The following is a 19,610-nucleotide window of genomic DNA, read 5'->3' as shown; positions in this document are numbered from 1 at the left end:
TAAAAAGAAAAGAAAAACACAGCCCCTGCCATTGGGCGCTCAAAGTTTTTTAAATGTGATGCAAAAAATAAAGGATTGAAAGGGAGAGGAAAGGTAGCAAACTCAGGTGCCATTTTTAAATGTTCCATCCCACTCTGCCAAAGCATTGGGGAGAGATGGTAAACTATGGCAGCTGCTTGACCAAGGATGTTGGATCCTGATGCTGGCACTGATATGTTGCCTCACCCTACCAGGTGGTAGGGCCGGCATTGCTTTGCACATTTCAGTGGAAATTCAGAGTGGATATTTTAATTATAGTTGTAACAGGAATTCATGGTATGTAATTTGCATATGCACACGTTTGTGTAGCACATACACACATATGCAACGTTACCTGTTCCAGTCCCTTCAAAGCAAGGTGATACAAAAGCCTCAGTGCTCCTGAATTATTTTTACAGTATCTGCCTGACTGTATATTGTGTGTATTGCTTTATCCTCTTTGCTTACTTTTGCTCACCAGCCCTAAACATACATAGCTCTTGCCTGGGACTTTTTTATTCAGAATGTAGCTTTTCCCAGCCCATGTAGAATGCAAAATCCATTCCTTGTACACACGTTTCAGAGGGCACCTTTATTATTGTGGGCTCACGCTGTTTGTCCTTAATCTCACAGGCCTCCTGGTGGGGACGCTGGATGCTGTCCTGGACTCCACATCAAAAGTGGCCCCTTTCCGCATCCTGCACCAAACACCAGATTCCCAAGTCTACTGGACCATTGCCTGTGGTAAGTACAGATCATTCCAAACTGAGCAAGCTTTGGATGGAGGGCAAATCCATAAATGTGGGCACTTTGTAATTGTATCAGTCTGTATAGACAAGTCATCAATGTAATTTAGGGTAGAAATGAGAATGTTACTTTTTTGGACTATAACTCCCAGAATGTCTCTTCCAGAATGTTGGCTACATGTGACTGGGAGCTATAGTGCCAAAAAAGTATCTTGTTTCATCTCAGGTAGGAAAATGCCAAGTGTGTAAACTAGGTTAGGATTTTCATCTGGCCTTTTTGAAGACAGCATAGCTCAGTGGTGGAATTCATGCTTGGCTTGCAGAAGGTCCCTGACATTCTAAAATTGGGTGTTTTGAAAACTTGCTACCTACTTGTGACCCGAGAGTACCATTGGCAGTCAGAGTTCAGGCACGGTTGAAATTGTGTAGCTTTCCAGATGTTGTACTGCAGATCCCAGCAGCCCTAGCTAGTATTGCCAATGGTGGGAGATGCTCAGCATTTCAATTCATCAACATCTGAAAAACTGTGCAGTTGTCACTGTAATATAAATTATATTGAACTAGGTAGGCTACGCAGCTTCCTCTGTTTCCTTTGGTGCTCCTTCCACATGGCTTTCCTTAGTTGAATTTAAACTGAAGGTTAAGGTCTTTAAGACCACCACCAACTCAGTTTCTCCTTCTGGATAACCCATGCAATTCTGCTAGGTCTTCAGCTTGTCTCAAATTCAGTCATCCTCTTCTGTTTTCTGATGCCACAAGCAGATGGTTGCATAGTGGCTCCCTGGAAGCACAGAGAAAGGATGCAAATATTTGCATTTTTAGTGTTTATGTTCAAAGGCATGACCAGGATGCATGTTGGTCTTAGTGAGTCATTTACCAAAGGAGTTGCCACCCTAACATTTGATGAGAAATAATTTCGTAAAGCTTATTTTCTTGATGGGGGCTGGCTAGCTGTCAAAGTGAATTCCGAAATACAATAAGATCCTTTTTTCTTTTCTTTTTTTTAATCACATAGGAATATTTAAAGCATGTGGTCCTCTCTATGTTTTTGCATTACTACATCTACTCTCATTTGTTGTTATGGGCTGCAATGGCCAGGACTGGTTGGAGTTGCAGTCTTACAACATTTGAACAGCCAAACCATCCCTGTCTGTATGTGTGCCTGTCCCTTCAAGTCACCTATCAACTTATGGTGACTCTATGAATTTCATAGGGTTTTCTTAGGTATAGAATACTCAGAAGTGGTTTCACCCATTCCTTCCTCTGAAATATATTCACATTAAAGCATCTTGGGCTCTGGGATTCTTATGGTGGCTTGAGAGACTTATTTTTCTTCCGTATTTGCCATTTTAATTTTTAATATGAGTGTGGCTCTGGACTGTGTTTTTTGCTTTTTCCCTGTCCATCCCCTTTTCCTTTATGTTGTGCCTATTTAAATGGTTTGTCTGAGAACAGGAGCCATCTTGTTTGTATTGGCATGTAAACTGTCCTAAGGACCTTTCCAGCTTTAGGATGGGATAGAATTGCAATAAACAAATATATGTATGCATGCGCCACAGCATTGGTCATTCATCTATCACCATACATTGTATCCCCACTTTTGGGGATCTGTTTTTTTACTTCTTTGCTAACTGGTGTGCTTTCAATTTAGGTGAAACTTAATTCTTTTTTCTTCTTCTTTTTTCCTGTTAGGATCCAGCCGAGAAGAAATAACAGCTCACTGGGAGTGGCTAGAGCACAATGTCATGAACACTCTGTCTGTGTTTGATTCTAATGAGGACATCACTAGCTTTGTGCATGGGAAGATCAGAGTATGTAGAATCCGTTGTAAGCAACTTGAAAGCTTCTTCCTTTCCCCAGGCCCCCCCACACCAGGTGCTGTGCTGACATGGGGAGGCATTGCTCTGTGTATGCCACAAATGGAGTATAAAAAGCTTCTTCAATAAGTAAATGCTTTGTGGGAGAAGCAGAGAATGTGTAGTACGTCTTTTAAGAGGCAGAAACAACTGGGATGTGTGTCATGATCTGGAACAGAGATGGGCATCTGTGATATTCCAAAAGTTGTTGGATTGCAGCTTCCAAGAGTCTTCATCTGTTGGGTAAGGCTTCTGGGATCTGAAGTCCTAACAACCTCTGGAGGGCCACCCCACACTAAAAACTAGGAAAGTGAACGTTTTTCTTCAGCCATGTTGTATTCAGATACAGATGTATGCAGATATATAGTTCACTCATGTATGTCTCTACTGAGAATGTAAATCCCAATATTTTCAACAGAACTTATCCCCAGGTAGCAACGTATAAGATTACAGCATTAATTGGTGAAAGAATTGTTGGTCAGACACTGTTAGCCATATGTATGTCAACTCAGAAGTATTTTCTAATTTGGTCAGTGGGGCTTCATCCCAGTTAAGTGAGTCTGGGATTGCAGCCCAAGATGTATTTAGTTACGATAACTAGTCTTCTGGACTAAATATTCTGTACTTTCTGCAGGGGGTGACAGAAGTCCAGTTATGTGAGTTCTATACAATTGAATCCTTATGTTAGACCAAGTCGGAGTGAGGACTGCCTATTCAGCAGGCCTGCCCTCACCATGGCACCAGACATTGGGTTGTTTGGTATTTATCACCTTGTTTGCCTCCTTGTTCTAGGGTTTGATCGCTGAGGAAGGCAAAGGATCTTTAATAAAAGAGGAGGATCCAGAAAGATTCCGTGAGGCCCATATGAAATTCGAGAAGTGTTTTGGGCTAGCTGAACAGGAGAAGCTGGTGACGTACTATTCATGTAGCTATTGGAGAGGCCGGGTACCCTGCCAGGGGTGGCTGTACCTGAGCACCAACTTCCTTAGCTTTTACTCCTTTCTTCTGGGAGCTGAAAGTAAGTGGAGTCAAGTGATTCACTTACATTCTTCACCATAAGCAATTGTGTGTTCCAAAATGCAGTGTTCTATTTATGTCAAAAATAATGAATGACTTAATTTTGTTTTTTCACCCACCTTCATTTTACACAATCTATTTTTATTTTATGCATTTACAAAAAACAAAACAAACCTGTCCTCCTCCTTCAGTGCACTCAAGGGAATTGTTTGTCATCATCTTCTCTTTTTATACTCTCAGCAACCTTTATGTAGAGAAATCTTGTAGCACTGCTGAGACTAACTGAAAGAAAGAAGTTGGCAGCATGAGCTTTCATAGACTTAGGTCTACTTCCTCAGATGCATTACTCCTTTTTTCAGTAAGAAAGGCATAACTAAGTTGAGGTACACTTGTAATAAGGGACAGCATGTCTCTTTTTCTAGTTAGGAAAGTGTGCTGGCCTTACTACTTGTATCTCAAGCCAGTGATGTGTACAATTCTTATAATTTTTTAAGAAGTAAAAGTAATGTATCTTGTTACTTTGGATTAACAAAAAATGGAGTTTCTTCTGAAAATTGCATCTGATGGTAACTGATTACTTCAAAATGGCTTTTAACTGTACATTTAAAAGTAAATTCTACATCTGGTAAGATAAAGTGGGCTTGGTGAAGGGAAGAGAAAGCCAGCAAAGATGTTATTGGAAATTAACTTTAGGCTTGAGCTGAAATAGCCAGTCAACAAAGAAAAAAGCACAAATATATTTCCCCCGATTTTTATCTATCCTGCAGTAAAACTTGTAATATCCTGGGATGAAATCTCAAAGCTTGAAAAGACATCGAATGTCATCCTAACTGAGAGCATCTATGTCTGCTCCAGGGGGGAGGATCACTATTTTTCCATGTTTCTGCACATCAGTGAAACATTCCTTCTCATGGAGCAGCTGGCGCTGTATGCTGTTCGCAGACTTTTCGACAAGGAGACCTTTGAAGGTGACCCAGTCCTCCATGATCCCTTGCAGATCACCAAGAGGTAATGACTATTGTAAGATGAGAAGTAGCTTTTTGATGTTGGGTGGACAGCAGAGGCGAAGGGCTTTTGCTCTGTTTTAATCCTGAATTTGATCAGCTGTTTTGATACATATTATCTGTAGCTCAATGGGAAAGCACACGCTTTGCATATAAATCTCACAGGTTCAGTCTCTGGTATCACCGTGTCAGGCCTGCCAGTTTGTAAAGATATGGGGTAGGGAACTTTTGGCCCATCAGAGGTTGTTGGATTTCAGCTCCCAGAAGCCTCAGCCAGTATCGCCAGTAGTAAAAGTTCATGGGAGTTCATATCCCGGAAGGACCAAGATTCTTCAGCCTTGGCATAGACCACTGTTTTTCAGATGTGGGGCCAGAATTTATGGACCAACTTATTAATTACACTGGTACCCCGGGATACGAATTGATCGCGTTACGAAATTTCCGGGATACGAAAAAGTTAGATTGGAAAAAACTGTTCCGGGATACGATGTTTTTTTCGGGTTACGAAATTTTTTCGGCGCGAAATTCAAACTGAAAGCGCGGCTAGTGGCTTTCCAGCGCTAGCGGAAAGCCTTTTTCGGGTTGCGAAATGTATCGGGTTACGAACGGCGCGGCGGAACGAATTAATTTCGTAACCCGAGGTACCAGTGTATTATGTTTTAACACACTCATGTATTTGATGGTGGTGGTGCTGTTGGTGGAAGCCCCTTAGTCCAGGCTGCAGCCCATACATGAGTGAGAGTACTTCAAGGTTCCAGATTTTCAGTTATACTGTGAATGAAATTTCCTTTATATTTATTACTTATATTATTCACTCAGCTTCAGAGGAAGGCAAATCATCATCATCATCCCACCTTCTTCCAGCAATGGAACTCAAGGCAAGAGATTCCACCACAACATTAGGAGGAACTTTCTGACAGTAAGGGCTGTTCGACAGTGGAACACACTTCTGCGGAGTATGGTGGAGTCTCTTTCCTTGGAGGTCTTCAAACAGAGGCTGGATGGCCACCTGTTGGGGATGCTTTGATTGAGATTTCCTGCATGGCAGAATGGGGTTGGACTGGATGGCCCTTGTGGTTTCTTCCAGCTCTATGATTCTATAAGGCAGGTAATAACGAATCCAAAACAATGTTCATTAAGCCTTCAAATAGCTTGGACCCAAGCCATATACGGTTTTATAGTCTTCACCAGCACTTACTTGCCAAGAAAACCCATTGCCTTAGGGCTGCCATAAGTTGGAAGCTACTTCAAGGCACACAAATGTTGTTGCTGTTGTTGTTACTGTTATATCATCATGATCCTATTACTATTATTATACGATACTATTATATTATCAAGTTCACAAATATTATTTTCTAGTTTACATTTGTATTTTTTGATCTGATATGTATTTATTGGTTATGCGACTGCTGCCACACTGCAAAGTTAATGCAGTTTGACACTGCTCTAACTGCCATGGCTCCATCCTATGGAATCCTGAGATTTGTAGTTTGTGGCACCAGAGGTCTCTGACAGAAGGTTAAGTGTTTCAGAGAACTACAGATCCCAGAATTCCATAGCATTGAGCCATGGCAATTAAAGCCGTGCTATATTGTGTTAATACTGCAGCCTAGATGCAGCCTGTGTTAAACTGTGTATATATAAATATTCTCTAATAAAGGGAATTCTGACTGATGATCTGAAGGTCCCTAATAAAAAATCCCTCTTTTTGCTGTCTAGGGGCCTTGAGAGCAGAGCCCACAGCGAGCAATTCAATGCCTTCTTCAGGTTACCCAAGGAGGAGTCTTTGAGGGAAGTGCATGAGTGTTTCTTATGGGTGCCTTTCAGCCACTACAATACTCTGGGGAAAATGTGTATTTCTGAAAATTACATCTGCTTTGCCAGCCAAGATGGCTCCTTGTGCTGCATCATCATTCCACTGAGAGAGGTGAGCTGGATGAAGACGTCGGGGTGAGACTGGTGGCTGTCTTCATAAGTCTTTCCTTTAAATTCCAATTAAAGGAATTGCAAGGGAGTTTTGTGAACACTTTTAATTCAAGAGATTCATTGAATCCATCAAACTGCTTGTTGTTTTCACTATATTGGTTTTAGCCAAATTGTGGTTTTGTGGGGATTTTCAGTTGCATTTGTAAAATTACTTGAAATAGATGAAGGCACAGAGTGGAGATGCCCCTGACCCCATGTGGGTAACCTGAAAAAAAGAAACCTGAACTCACCATTAACATAAAACCCAAATAACACATTGGTAATAGTTTAATTAGGCTAACAGAAAGTGCAAAAAATTACACTGGCTTTCAGAGCAAACATGGGAACAAAAAATAACTCAGGGAAAACAAAGTGATGTTGCTGAGGTCTCATGACTGCAGGTCTGCTTCATATTGTCTTGGATGTTACAGTGACTGTGTGTCCATGCAGGCAGAAAGCTTAGTTCTCCTCCACATCCACCACATATATACAAAGAGAGGTGGAGAAATAATGGGGACAGAAGTTGTAAAAGAAGGCCACAAAGTCTCTTCCTTTGAGTTCTGCACTGACCCTGTCTAATGGAGCCAAAAAGCCCCTATGCTAGCAGAGTTCAGTAATTGTCTTAGGAAAATCCTGTGTTGCTGGGTCCTTGCCTTGTGAAGCCAGTGAGTTTCAAAAGCTGACATAACATGGGTAGCTTGAAGTCTGATTTTCATGTGCCCTTTTGCAAGTCATGAGTTCAGATCTGTCCCTCCCACTTGCAGATGCTGGGTGAAGATAAGACAACGGGAGAGAGTGTTCAGAGAGTGGTATAAAAGGAGTGGTATAGGGCCAGTGTCGTGTAGTGGTTTGAGTTTTGGACAAGGACTCAGGTAGACTAGGGTTCAAGTTTCCACTTAGCCATGGAAACCCACTCTCTGACTTTGGTCAAGTCACCCACTCTCAGCCTTAGAAGAGGACAGTGGCAAATCTTCATTGAAGAAACCTGGCTAGGACAGGGTTGCTATAAGTTGGAGTTGACACAACCCAACAACAGATAAAGACAAAAGGGGTTCACCCCCCTCTTTTGGCTGTGAATCTGCCCACCACTGGCTTCAGCACTGGCTATAGGCTCCCACCAGATTACTATTGAGGGAATATAGCCCTAGACAGGAGACAAGAGCTTTCCCTGCCCCTGTTCTAAATCAGAATTGTGGCAATAATTTCTGGCTACAGGCGGATAAATTTACAATTCTCTTAATAGAAAGCCTGCTGTGATTTCAGCCTAGATTTTCTTTCCTAGCTAGCTAGCTAGCTAGCTGGAGGCTGCTTTGAAGAATTAGGTCAGGAGTTAACAATGTAGGGCCACATTCAATCTCCACCTAGTTTTGTGACCAACAGATATTGTTAACCCATCTCCTCTATTAACAAAAAGGAAAATTTTCCTTTAAAACAATTATCCTTAAAAGGAAAGGCTCCCCATTCCTTGTTTTGTGCTCTCTCTCCAAAAAGGTAAAGGGGGCAAGGAAATTGTAAGTGGACTTAACAACCACTTTGGTAAGTGGACTTAACAGTTCTCTGGAGGTCCCCTGGATTAGGAGAAGTGTTAATAAAACTGGTTAAAATGCAGTGGATGGGATCTAGCTTCCCAGTTTGTTGTGCTCATTGTTGCAACTGTGAAGTCTCTGGTGTTTAGCCTCAGTGCAGCTCATTGATGACTAGGAGCTCTGATGTCAGTGAGGGGTGGTGGTGAACCTAGCCTAGGTTTTAGAAGACTGATGAGCCCTGTCCCCAGAACAGATTCAAAATGAGATACAGGGTACATTTGCTGTTCTGTTGACATCAAAAGCCACTGTCTACCACTGGGGTAGCTATCTGGAGAGTTGAAGGTAAAGCATCCAGACCTCATCTGCAATATAACTCCTAATCATTCCCACAGTGACTTGAACATTTTATGCCTTCAGTTGACCAAATTTATGAGATACATGACTGGAATCTTTGTGTCTCTGACATCCATAGGTTGTAGCAGTCGAGGTGACTGACCCTACAAGCAAAGCAATCAGCATCGCTACCAAAGGAAAAAGAGCCTTCCGTTTCTCAGAAGTGAGGGATTTGGAGCACCTGGTGCCAAAGCTGAAGAACAGATGTAATGCAGCACTGAGCCTTCAGCACAGTGTGAGTGCAGAGGTAAAATTTTAGCATGCTTGACTTTCCCCCCTTTCTGGTTGTATGTTTTTGGGAGGGGAGTTTATAGGATTCAGGAGAGCTTTCTGTGTGTCTCAGAATGTCAGGTGTCCTTCGTGTGGTTTGGGAATTCCTCACCAAAAGATGTGGCAATGGTGGCTGGCTGAGATTGCTTTAATGGCAGATTTGTTACTGTTACTCCCCACCACTACCATGGGGGCATACTTATCAAATTTGCAGATGACACCAAACTAGGGGGAGTAGCTAATACCCCGGAGGACAGGATCAAAATTCAAGATAACCTGAATAGACTTGAAAGCTGGGCCAAAGCTAACAAAATGAAATTCAACACGGAGAAATGTAAGGTACTGGACTTAGGGCAGAAAAATGAAATGCACAGATGGGGGACACCTGGCTGAATGAAACTACGTGTGAAAGGGATTTGGGAGTCAAAGTAGACCACAAGTTGAACATGAGTCAACAGTGTGACGCAAAGGCCAATGCAATTTTAGGCTTCATTAATAAAAGTATACTGTAGTGTGTAGATCAAGGGAAGTAATAGTGCCACTATATTCTGCTCTGGTCAGGCCCCACCTGGAATATTGCGTCCAGTTCTGGACACCACAATTTAAAAAGGATGTGGAGAAACTGGAGCATGTCCAAAGGAGAGTGACTAAAATGGTGAAGGGTCTGGAAGCCATGCCCTATGAGGAACGACTTAGGGAGCTGGGGGTGTTTAGCCTGGAAAAGAGACGGTTAAGAGGTGATATGAAAGTCGTGTTTAAATATTTGAAGGGATGTCATATTGAGGAGGGACCAAGCTAGTTTTTTGCTGCTCCAGAGACTAGGACCCGGAACAATGGATGCAAACTGGGCTGTCCGACAGCGGAACAAACTCCCTTGGAGTGTGGTGGAATCTCCCTCCTTGGAGGTCTTTAAACAGAGGCTGGATGGCCATCTGTCGGGGATGCTTTGATTGAGAGTTCCTGCATGGCAGGGGTTGGACTGGATGACCCTTGTGGTCTCTTCCAACTGTGATTCTATGAGCCATGCTGGCTAGGGGATTCTGGGAATTGTAATCCAAAAAGGTAATTCTTCTAAATCTTTTTTTCAGCCACACCATTTTCCCAAATCCTCTGGTTTATTGCATGAGGTACCGTATATACTCATGTATAAGTCGATCTCATGTATAAGTCGAGGGCAGTTTTTGGATCCAAAATCATGGATTTTGATATGACCTGTGGATAAGTTGAGGGGCAAACTCTGGAGGATGTTACAAAAGATCTAAAGGGGGGGAAACAAAGCACCACTTCCCTCCCTATAGCTCCCTCTCTGGACCTCTCCCAAGCATCAGTCTCAGCATGAAAAAAGGGAAACAAACTTCGGTGCGTGCGCATGCACGCACACACACTTCCCCTGACCAGAAGCATCTCCAAGGTTCATGGCTTGCGAAAAGGAGGACAGACCACACTGTCTCTCTGCTTCTCACCCCAGGACTCCCAAGGCTCATAGCTTGCAAAAATAGAGGACAGACCTTTCTCGCTCTCTGCTTTTCACCCCCAGGACTTCCAGGCAAAATGGGGTACAAGCCAGGGCATACATTGCCTCAGCAGCAGCTTGTTAGCTCTAGCTGCATGGGAAGGCTGAGAGGGAAACAGACACACACACACACACACAGGGAGAGAGGAGAGCGGGCTCCGGGGCTTCAAACAGGGAGCCATTACAAGGCAACAGAGAAAGGTGGGCACTTCTTTCAATAAATTTATTCGCATTAACTCATTGCCCCATACATAAGTCTACCCATGATTTTGGAGTTCATTTTGGGGCATAAATTTTTTGATTTATAGTCAAGTATATACGGTAAATACAGGTAATTCCAAATTACCAAGGAAATTTGAGTGGCCAGGCTGTCTCTAGTTCTGAGCACACACAGCCATGATGTTGTCTGAAGGATTACAAGAGTTGTAATCCCGAAGGTTTTCCAAGTTCTTGTGAGTTGCTCACTCACATGACTCAGAAACTATGAATGACTTGGGAACATTCCTGCTGTTTACTTTTGCTTTGCAGACCATGAAGAGGTGTGTGTATTTTTCTCCCTCCACAATTGTGCATATTTTTGTGTTTAGTTCCTGTTGCATTTGCCTCTTGCAGGTCTCCATCAGCCCAAACCCTGAGTCTGTCTTGGATGATTACGAGGGGCAACCAATGGCAAACCACAAGGGCAACAGCAAGATGGTTAGCACGGAAGCCCTTATGACTGTCTTTCACCCTCAGGATGCAGAAAATCTAGATGTTAAAATGGTAAGATGAAAACAACACTTCTTGCCAATTGGAATACAGGCCTAAATCCAGTTGTTTATCCCAAGTAAAGTAGAACTATGGGAACTTGGCATGTCAAAATGTAAATTCCATGGGAACTTGGTATGTCAAAATGTAAATTCCACTCGTTCAGCGAGACTAACAGTTGGGTTGATGGCATATTCATCTTTTCTCAACATGCCACCAATTTGCTGTTCCACAGCACTTGCTCTTTTCCACTTAAACTTTCCTCCCTTTCAGTGGCAATGCAAGATAGGGCCTGTTTTATTGCAGCACCTAGGTAATGCCTCCTGAGAGATTTGGTTAAAGCCATTGTATTTCTCCTAGTTTAGTGACTCATGTGTTGTATTCATCGTGGCTTACTTTATAGTGGTTAAATTGATTTTGTTGTACAGTATTTGAATTGTCGTCTTGCAAACGATTTGGGAGTTCTTTTTAGTGCTGCAAAACTGCATGTAGATGAGGTTATAAATTGATGTTGGAAAGTGGGCTCTCTGGTTGTGAGAAAGTGTCCTTCTTCTTACCACTGCACATTTGATGCAAGACAAAATTGAAACCAGGAATGTTTGGACTCTGTGAAATGATCTTGTCCCTTAAGCTATTGTCATATGACAATGCTCCCAATATGAGTAGTGATTTTGATTGTCCTCTCTGGAGCCATAGAGACAAATACTGTCTTCATTTTTCTCTAGTTCCAGAGAGGACAATCATAATCACTACCCATATGGTTACAAAGGCTGCAATTCTTATTTCTTTTGACCACAGGAGGTTCTCTCTTGTTTCATATCATTCCTCCTGATTTGATTGCTTTCCCCACCACATTGTGATTGCATAGGCAGCCTTTGTATATCTTGATAAGCATTTATGCTTAAGAGGCTTCTTAATAGTTTTGTTTTTCTAGTTAAAAGAAAAAATGAAAGAACAGTCCTGGAACATCCTTTTCGTTGAATGTGGTCATGGAGTAGATATGTTTCGGACGAGGAGAACTCGAGACCTGATCGTCCGAGGGATCCCTGAGGTGTTAAGAGGAGAACTGTGGCTTCTCTTCTCAGGTATAATCTGTATTCATAGTGGTAATGATGATTTAATTTCTTTATTGTATTTACTGTATATACTCACATGTAAGTCTAGAAATGTTAGTCAAAAAATCAACCCCAAAAACCTAGGTCAGCTTGCCCATGGGTCAGTGTAAGTACTTTACCTTAACTTTTATCAAAATAGGAACCATCCCCTTCTCTGAGTAGAGTGATGAAAGGTAAGAGTTTAGTCCATTCCAGAAGAACCTAAAAGAAGCATCAACCACCTCTATTATTTCTGCTGCAGCACCACTTCTGGCCTTTTTGAATGTCTGCGTGGGAAAACAGTGGTGTGCTTTGGCATCATTTTCCTTTTTTTCATTCTTTACATCCTTTGTTACATACCCCCAAGTTTTATTCTTGATTTACCCACGGATTATATGAAAATCCATAATTTTGGCCCTAAAACCTGCCATACATGAGGTCCACTTATAGTCGAGTGTATACAGTATATATTGTCTTTCCAATTAAATTAGTATCTTGGAGAGCAAGTATAAAAATAGGAATGGGGAAATAGCCTTAGAAGAAGAAATCTGTACATGGAAAATTAAGGATAATTAAATGTAAATAAATGTTGTCTCTGCTGACTTGTAAATGTTTTAATACTTCTTTATAAGTACTGTAGAATGGAGTTTTAAATTGTTTCATTTTAGTCTGTGTTTTAATAGGGTGGTTTATTTGATTTCTGTTCTGTAAGATACAGTGTTTTTACCAAAATGTCTTTTACATTCTTGTGGAGGCAAGGTTGCACCCAACTCTGGAAGAAAGGCAGGGTATAAATCAATTGATTAGTAAGTAATGCTTTTTTGAGGGTGCCAGGTTAGGAACCACTGAAGAGTCTATCCCTTAAAGGGACCCCATGATGATATGGGTTTGTTGCTATCTCATTGGTAGTAGGAAAAGGCCTTTCATTCTGTAGTCCTGTGGAGTGAAAGTAGAGCTTGTAAAAAGTTACGGGTTTTTTTACCAGAACTTTGACAATCCCCTAGATAGCATTGGCTAATTCTGGGTGTTGCAGTGAAAAAAGTAATTCTTTCAAGCTCTGGCAGTCTTAACGCATGCAATTCAGCCTCAGGTCAGTAGTCGGCTCTTTGTATCCATGGGGATTCCGTTCTGGACTCCCTGCAGATGGCAAAAAACTCAGGACCACAAGTCCTGTTCTTTGTAATGGTGGTGCAACATGCGCATGGCTGTGTTCACACAACAACATTGGGGAGAATGGGACGAGGCCATCTATGGATGCTCCAGTCCATGGATGGCAAGCCCACAGTTAGGAAGGGACGACTGTACAGAATTTTGGTGGGGCCTAACTTGGCCACACATCTATAAATACACATGGGGGAGGGGTGTCCTTGTATGCACTTCAGAGAAATCATGACAATGTCCTCATACCTGTTGTCCTATAACAGTATGCAATAAACATGTTGGCAGGTGCTGTGAATGACATGGCTACCAATCCTGGATATTACACGGAGCTGGTGGAGCAGTCTTTGGGCACATGCACTTTGGCAACAGATGAAATAGAAAGGGATCTACGCCGCTCCTTGCCTGAACACCCAGCTTTCCAGAGTGATACTGGCATTTCTGCCCTCCGGAGGGTGCTCACCGCATATGCCTACAGGAACCCCAAGATTGGCTATTGCCAGGTGGGCAGTGACTATGTGTGTGAACTCTTTCATCTTCCAGTTTCCAGTTATTGCACTTGTATGAAGTGAGACCTGAGACTGTTGTTGTGTAAAGTGATTCTGTTCAGGACTGAACTGAACTAGCCAGTTAGCTATGCCTTCTTCTAAGATAATCCATTTTTTCCTCCTAGTTCTAGTTCCACTATTGCCCCAATCTGTCAGTCCACATAATGTACACATGCATGTGTGAACCAGGCCAAACTAGCCTCAGTCTACTGTTGAAATATCTTCTCTCTAGTAATACCTGTTCCTGTGTTTGATCATTCATAGGCAATGAATATCTTGACATCTGTGCTGCTGCTGTATGCCAAGGAGGAAGAAGCTTTTTGGCTCTTGGTTGCTGTGTGTGAAAGGATGTTACCTGATTATTTCAATCGGCAGATCATTGGTGAGAAATAGTGGGACGATTGTGGGACTGCTGGTCAGAGGCTTTCCTACAATCATTCAAAAGGATGAGCTGCTTCTGTGGAGCTGGGACATAGCAACGTTGTTCATTTATGGATACCAATAGGTCCTGGGGCTGTCTTTAGGAGTGATGTTAGTCTGAGGATCATACTCATGCAAATTCTTATTTAAACTGTTCCTCTTTTCTCATAGGTGCTTTGGTAGATCAGGCAGTGTTTGAGGACCTTATCAGGGACCACCTGCCCCAGCTGACGGAGCACATGACAGACATGACATTCTTCTCTTCTGTCTCCCTCTCCTGGTTCCTTACTCTCTTCATCAGTGTGCTTCCCATTGAGAGTGCTGTCAATGTAGTGGACTGTTTCTTCTATGATGGGATAAAGGCCATTCTGCAGCTGGGCCTGGCAGTGCTGGACTACAACATGGACAGGCTGCTGACCTGTAAGGATGATGCAGAAGCTGTAACAGTCCTCAACAGGTAATAGAACCTTGACTAAATATAGCTGGAGCAATTTGGGTGTGGGTCTTAATCAAACCTAGTGCAAGCACTTGAAAATATGCCCCAATCAGTTCTCAGACCATCAAATCAAGTTTTGAAGACTGATAAGAGGTTCCAGGGAGGGAGGGATCACCATTGCCTCATTTGTTCTGACCGAAACATTACTTAAGTAGAACTCCTCTGTTGGATCTTGACCACACTTTTATACTTACAGTGCACCCTTTGTTTACGCGGGGAATCCGTTCTGGACTCCCCTGTGTAAAACAAATAATGCATATGCTCGAGCCCCATTTAAATGAATGGGGCTTGTGCATGCAGCGGTGCGCACACTCCACAGGCGTACTCCCCATTTGTCCCTATGGGATGTGCCACCCCTTCCTCCCTGCACTTTTCATAATTTGCACTTCTTGTGCAAATATCATTTTTCGTACTCTTTTTGTCCATTTTTCATGCATACTTGTCTTTTATTTTTTAAAAATCTAGGTTTTTTGACAGTGTCACCAACAAAGACAGTCCTCTGCCTCCAGCGGTGCAGCAGGCTTCTGGTGTGAATGAAACGAAATGCCAGTACCCCAAAGTGGATATCACAGATCTGATTCGAGAGTCAAATGAGGTGCATATCATTTCCTGCCTGTTAAGAAATGAGCTGTTTATTTATTAATCTCAAGGCAATTTCAATGGCTCTCCTCATTCCGACTTCATCGCCACCACAACCCTGCAGAGTAGGTCAGGTTGAGAGGCAAGCAGTCAAGAGCAGGAGGGAAGATAATTGCCCCAAAGTCAAACAGTGAGTTTCATGGGCAGTGAATCAAGAACACATATCTTGCAAATCAATCACTCTAACCACTGCACCACACCACCTAAGTCTCTCCCTCTTTAGTTGCTGCCACACTGCAGAATTAATGCAGTTTGACACAACTTTATCTGTCATGGCTCCATCCTTTGCAATCCTGGGCTGTGTAGTTCTGGCACCAGGGCTCTCTATCAGAGAAGGCTAAATAGCTCAAATATACAAATCCCAAAATTCCACAGCATTGAGCTATAGCAGTTAAAGTCTTGTCAAACTTCATTAATTCTGCAGTGTAGGTTCAGCCCCAGTGATTTCAGTAGACACATTGGCAGCTTGTTTTTGCATGAACTGTTAGCTTAGACATTTAATGATAAATAAGGGCATCCCCAACAAAATAAACCAAGTCAGAGAAGAGAGTTGGAGTTTTGACTAGCCACAGTGTCTTGCTCAATCCAGTTGGCCCAGGCGAAACTGCCTGACAGCTTCCTCTTCTTTTCTTAGAAATATGGCGAAATCAGATTTGAGGAAGTGGAATGCATGCGCCGCCGTAACCGTCTATATGTCATCCAGACCCTGGAAGTTACTACAAAGCAAAATGTGGTGAGTTAGGTACATGGACATAGGCTATCCTTTTTATCATGGCTTTAAATGTTATTTATCAGTTGAATCACTGTTTATTATCAAGCATTGTTGTAGCAATGTATAATAGTACAAGTGGAGGCATGTTGCCTTTCCCCACATAACCACTGAATAAGATCTTCGTTTATGCGGCTACTTTTTATATTTACCCCTTCTCATAGGAATATGTTTTCCCAGAAGATTTTGTGTGTGTACTTCACAAATATAAAGCAGGAAAAATATCTGTGGAAAAATAAGAAGGCATGACTGTAACTTGACTGCCCTCCTTCTGTCATTTGTTACAGCTGCGTGTTGTCTCCCAGGATGTGAAAATCAGTCTCGGCAACCTTGAGGAGCTTTATGAAATATTCAAGGTAATATGTTGGTTGTATTTAATGTCCTTGCAAGCAAGTCTTGGTTTTGAGATGAGTGTTGTACCATATCATGGTACCAGCTGAAGAAATTTGGCTAGGTCTTAACAACTGTGGCTAATTCTTCTGATTCTGACACATTTTTGGAAAAAAATCTGGAAATCTTCCTTTTCTGCCATGTACTCCTGCCCAGTGTTCTAATAAACTGTTCCCAAGTCAAGGAGAAATAATTTGGCCTAATGTTTTACAAAGTCATGTAGTACTTTTGCATTCTTGTTTAAAGTAGAGCTTGAAAGGATTTATCACATCATTATTTATATTAAAATCAATTACAGTCAGCCCTCTGTATCCACTGATTTTTTTTATCCATGGATTCAAGCATCATTTTTGGAGAGGTCAGATCTGTCTACCACCATGTTTTTTCCATGGGTTGATCTAGATCATACATCTTTCTTTCTTTCTTTTTGCAGAGGTGCTTCACAAAATGTTGGAACAGTTTTGTCATAACACCTGCTTTTCTTCAACATATCTTGCATTTAAGTGTCCTTAAATGGGATTGGGATTGATCGTTAAAAGATAAACATGAATTTAATTTGCAGTTCTGATTGCTAAAGCATATATCTGTGAGGAAACTCGGTGGCTGACAGAGACAGTGTAATTATATGGAATACACCTTCTAGATTGATCCTAAGCTACTACCTGAGCAATCAGGGTCAAGACCAGGCTCAAGAGCACTCCCAAACTATGAACCTTTGATTTCAAGGAAAGCAGTTGACAATTTTAACTTGAAGCAACAAGAGGGTAACTCAACACCCAAGTCCCTGCCTTTACTGCCTGTATGCATGTTTGTCTTTTGCAGAAAGAGCATTTTCTCTCTTGCTACTGGACTGTGAACAGTCCAGCCCTGAAGCATCATGACCCCAGTCTGCCCTACCTGGAGCAATATCGCATCGACTGCCAGCAGTTCCGAGTCCTTTATCACCTCCTCAGCCCCTGGGCAAGCTGTGCAAACAGGGACTCCCTTGCATTGTGGACCTTCCGACTGCTAGATGAAAATTTAGATGGCCTTATCAACTTTAAAGAATTTGCCAGCACGCTTGGTATAGTATTTAAAAACTACCAAGGGAGAGATTATTTGCTTGTTGATCTCACGTTGGATTCTTTGCAAAATCTATTTCCAGCTCACGAGGGGGAGTAAGGCAAGAAAGGCCCTTTCCCCAAGCTAGTCTGTTGCTCTGTCTAGCGTGGTGTTGTCTACTCTGACAGATTGAAGAATAACATTCCTTACCAATCATGCTATTGTAATGAAGAAATAATGTAGATTTGTGGGAAGTACAGCCCCTGAGGAAGGAATGCACAGATTTTGACATTGGTTTCTCCTTGGGTTTAGTTTGATAGTCTGTAACCTCCCTCTTCATAATGCTTTGGGTAATATTTATATTCATTCCCTGGAGCAACTGGTCAGCCACTATGTGAGCAGAACGTTGGATGAGATAGGACCTCATTCCTATCCAGTGTATCTCTTTTATTTTTCTGGAGATGCTGGGGCAGGTAGCTCTCCAGATGTTTTTTGATTGTAGTTCCCATAATCCCTCATCACTGACTGTTTGTTATGGCTGATGGGAGGTTTAGGTTGCAAAACATCTGAAGGGCCACAGTTGCCTACTTTAGTGCTAGGATTTGAGTGTGGGACTGTTTTCAGAGGAAAGAAAGCATATGCTTCATCACCGAGCTCAGAGGGAACAGGAGAGTGACACTGAGATGACCTGATCTCTTGTATGTTGACCAGGTCATTAAACCTGAGCTGCTCTGTCCAGTTGCCACTATGAAACTTCTGTTCTAGCCAAGTTTCTAGTAGCTCCTTCCATTGCCTAGTAGAGGCAGAAATATTAAAGATCTTGCCTGATATCTCTCAGGACTGAAGATCTAGAGCTGCTGTGGTCTTGAGTCCTGACAGAAATGAATCTAACAGCAGTTACTTTTGAACCATCTTGAATAATTTTCCTCTTTTTTTCCTCCCTCCCCATTTGTTAGATATCATGTATCATGGAAGTTTTACCCATAAACTGAAGCTACTTTTCAAACTGCACATACCTCCAGGTAAGTCAGATTTACTTCTTCTATCTGTTGCATTTATACCCTGATCTACAGCTGGAAAGGCTTTCATAGCAGTTTCTCTAACACTTGTGCACTCTTCCAACTCCTACGATTCTGTGATTACATCAACAAGATAGTCCCTGCCCTTGGGTTTACCTTTGGAAAAGAGATGACACTAAAAGAAATGTGAAGAGAGAGAGATAGGAAAGGGAAACAAGAAAACTCAGCCAAATATTTTTACTGTTAGGAGGCAGTAAAATAATATTTTTACTGTTAAGATCTGTCGGTCCTCTATGTTAACTTTCCTTGTGCCTCTGATTTTCAGCTCAGAGAAATGTGGGCTGTAAAAGCCTTTATTTGCCTCTGATGCTGTTTCTGTTGTACCATGAATTGTGATCAATTTGGTGTTGGACATTTGTAGGAATCATACTCTTTTAAGAGACCAGATAGCCGGATATGTTGGCTCAGTAGCTGCATTGACTGAGGTTGAATTTGTTGCTTGGCTAGGAGAACCAGTGAAGCATAGCAGCTCATAAGTCAGCCCAGACCTCAGGACCTGATGCTTTGTTTCTTCATAGCCTCAGTGACCCTCTACATAACCTTAGGAATACCTTCTTAGCCTAACTTTGAGCCCTAAATTATTCAGGAGCTTCTTGGTTTTGTTGTGTGCCTTCAAGTTATTTCTGACTTATGGCGACCTTATCATGGGGTTTTCTTGGCAAGTTTCTTCAGAGGGGAGGTTACCATTGCCATCTTTTGAGGCTAAGAGAGTGTGACTTGCCCAAGGTCACCCAGTGGGTTTACATAGCCAAGCTGGGATCCAAACCCTGGTCTCCAGAGTCATCGTCCAATGCACAAACTCTGATTCTATGAAGCTCTCTTTTCTTTCTGCAGCTTTCACCGAAGTGGAGTCCCTGAGTCCTTCTAAAGGTGCTCAACTGTCTAAAGAAGAGTTGATCCACTTGAGCCAATTAAACAGTA

At 42.2% G+C, this 19,610-nt stretch overlaps 1 protein-coding gene across 3 annotated transcripts in view; it reads left to right on the top strand.

The window, feature by feature from the left end:
- TBC1D8B (TBC1 domain family member 8B) overlaps window positions 1–19,610 on the top strand; it is a 43,400-nt gene that overhangs the window by 16,224 nt on the left and 7,566 nt on the right. The window contains exons 2-18 of one of the 3 annotated variants that reach the window (XM_042479512.1): window positions 652–762; window positions 2,457–2,575; window positions 3,413–3,638; window positions 4,405–4,645; window positions 6,361–6,568; window positions 8,605–8,760; window positions 10,921–11,070; window positions 11,990–12,140; window positions 13,596–13,810; window positions 14,120–14,237; window positions 14,447–14,732; window positions 15,237–15,366; window positions 16,045–16,143; window positions 16,467–16,535; window positions 17,392–17,632; window positions 18,567–18,632; window positions 19,524–19,607. In XM_042479512.1, coding sequence (XP_042335446.1) covers window positions 652–762; window positions 2,457–2,575; window positions 3,413–3,638; window positions 4,405–4,645; window positions 6,361–6,568; window positions 8,605–8,760; window positions 10,921–11,070; window positions 11,990–12,140; window positions 13,596–13,810; window positions 14,120–14,237; window positions 14,447–14,732; window positions 15,237–15,366; window positions 16,045–16,143; window positions 16,467–16,535; window positions 17,392–17,632; window positions 18,567–18,632; window positions 19,524–19,607 — 2,670 coding nt within the window. Of the gene's footprint in view, window positions 1–651; window positions 763–2,456; window positions 2,576–3,412; window positions 3,639–4,404; window positions 4,646–6,360; window positions 6,569–8,604; window positions 8,773–10,920; window positions 11,071–11,989; window positions 12,141–13,595; window positions 13,811–14,119; window positions 14,238–14,446; window positions 14,735–15,236; window positions 15,367–16,044; window positions 16,144–16,466; window positions 16,536–17,391; window positions 17,633–18,566; window positions 18,633–19,523; window positions 19,608–19,610 lie in introns of those variants that run through there. The other 2 variants (XM_042479511.1, XM_042479513.1) reach the window with 2 other exon arrangements.

The sequence above is a fragment of the Sceloporus undulatus genome, chromosome 7, assembly GCF_019175285.1.
Source record: "Sceloporus undulatus isolate JIND9_A2432 ecotype Alabama chromosome 7, SceUnd_v1.1, whole genome shotgun sequence".
Lineage (NCBI taxonomy): Eukaryota > Metazoa > Chordata > Lepidosauria > Squamata > Phrynosomatidae > Sceloporus > Sceloporus undulatus.
The sequence above is the reverse complement of the archived record's forward strand: the minus strand, read 5'-3'. Positions and strand labels throughout refer to the sequence as shown.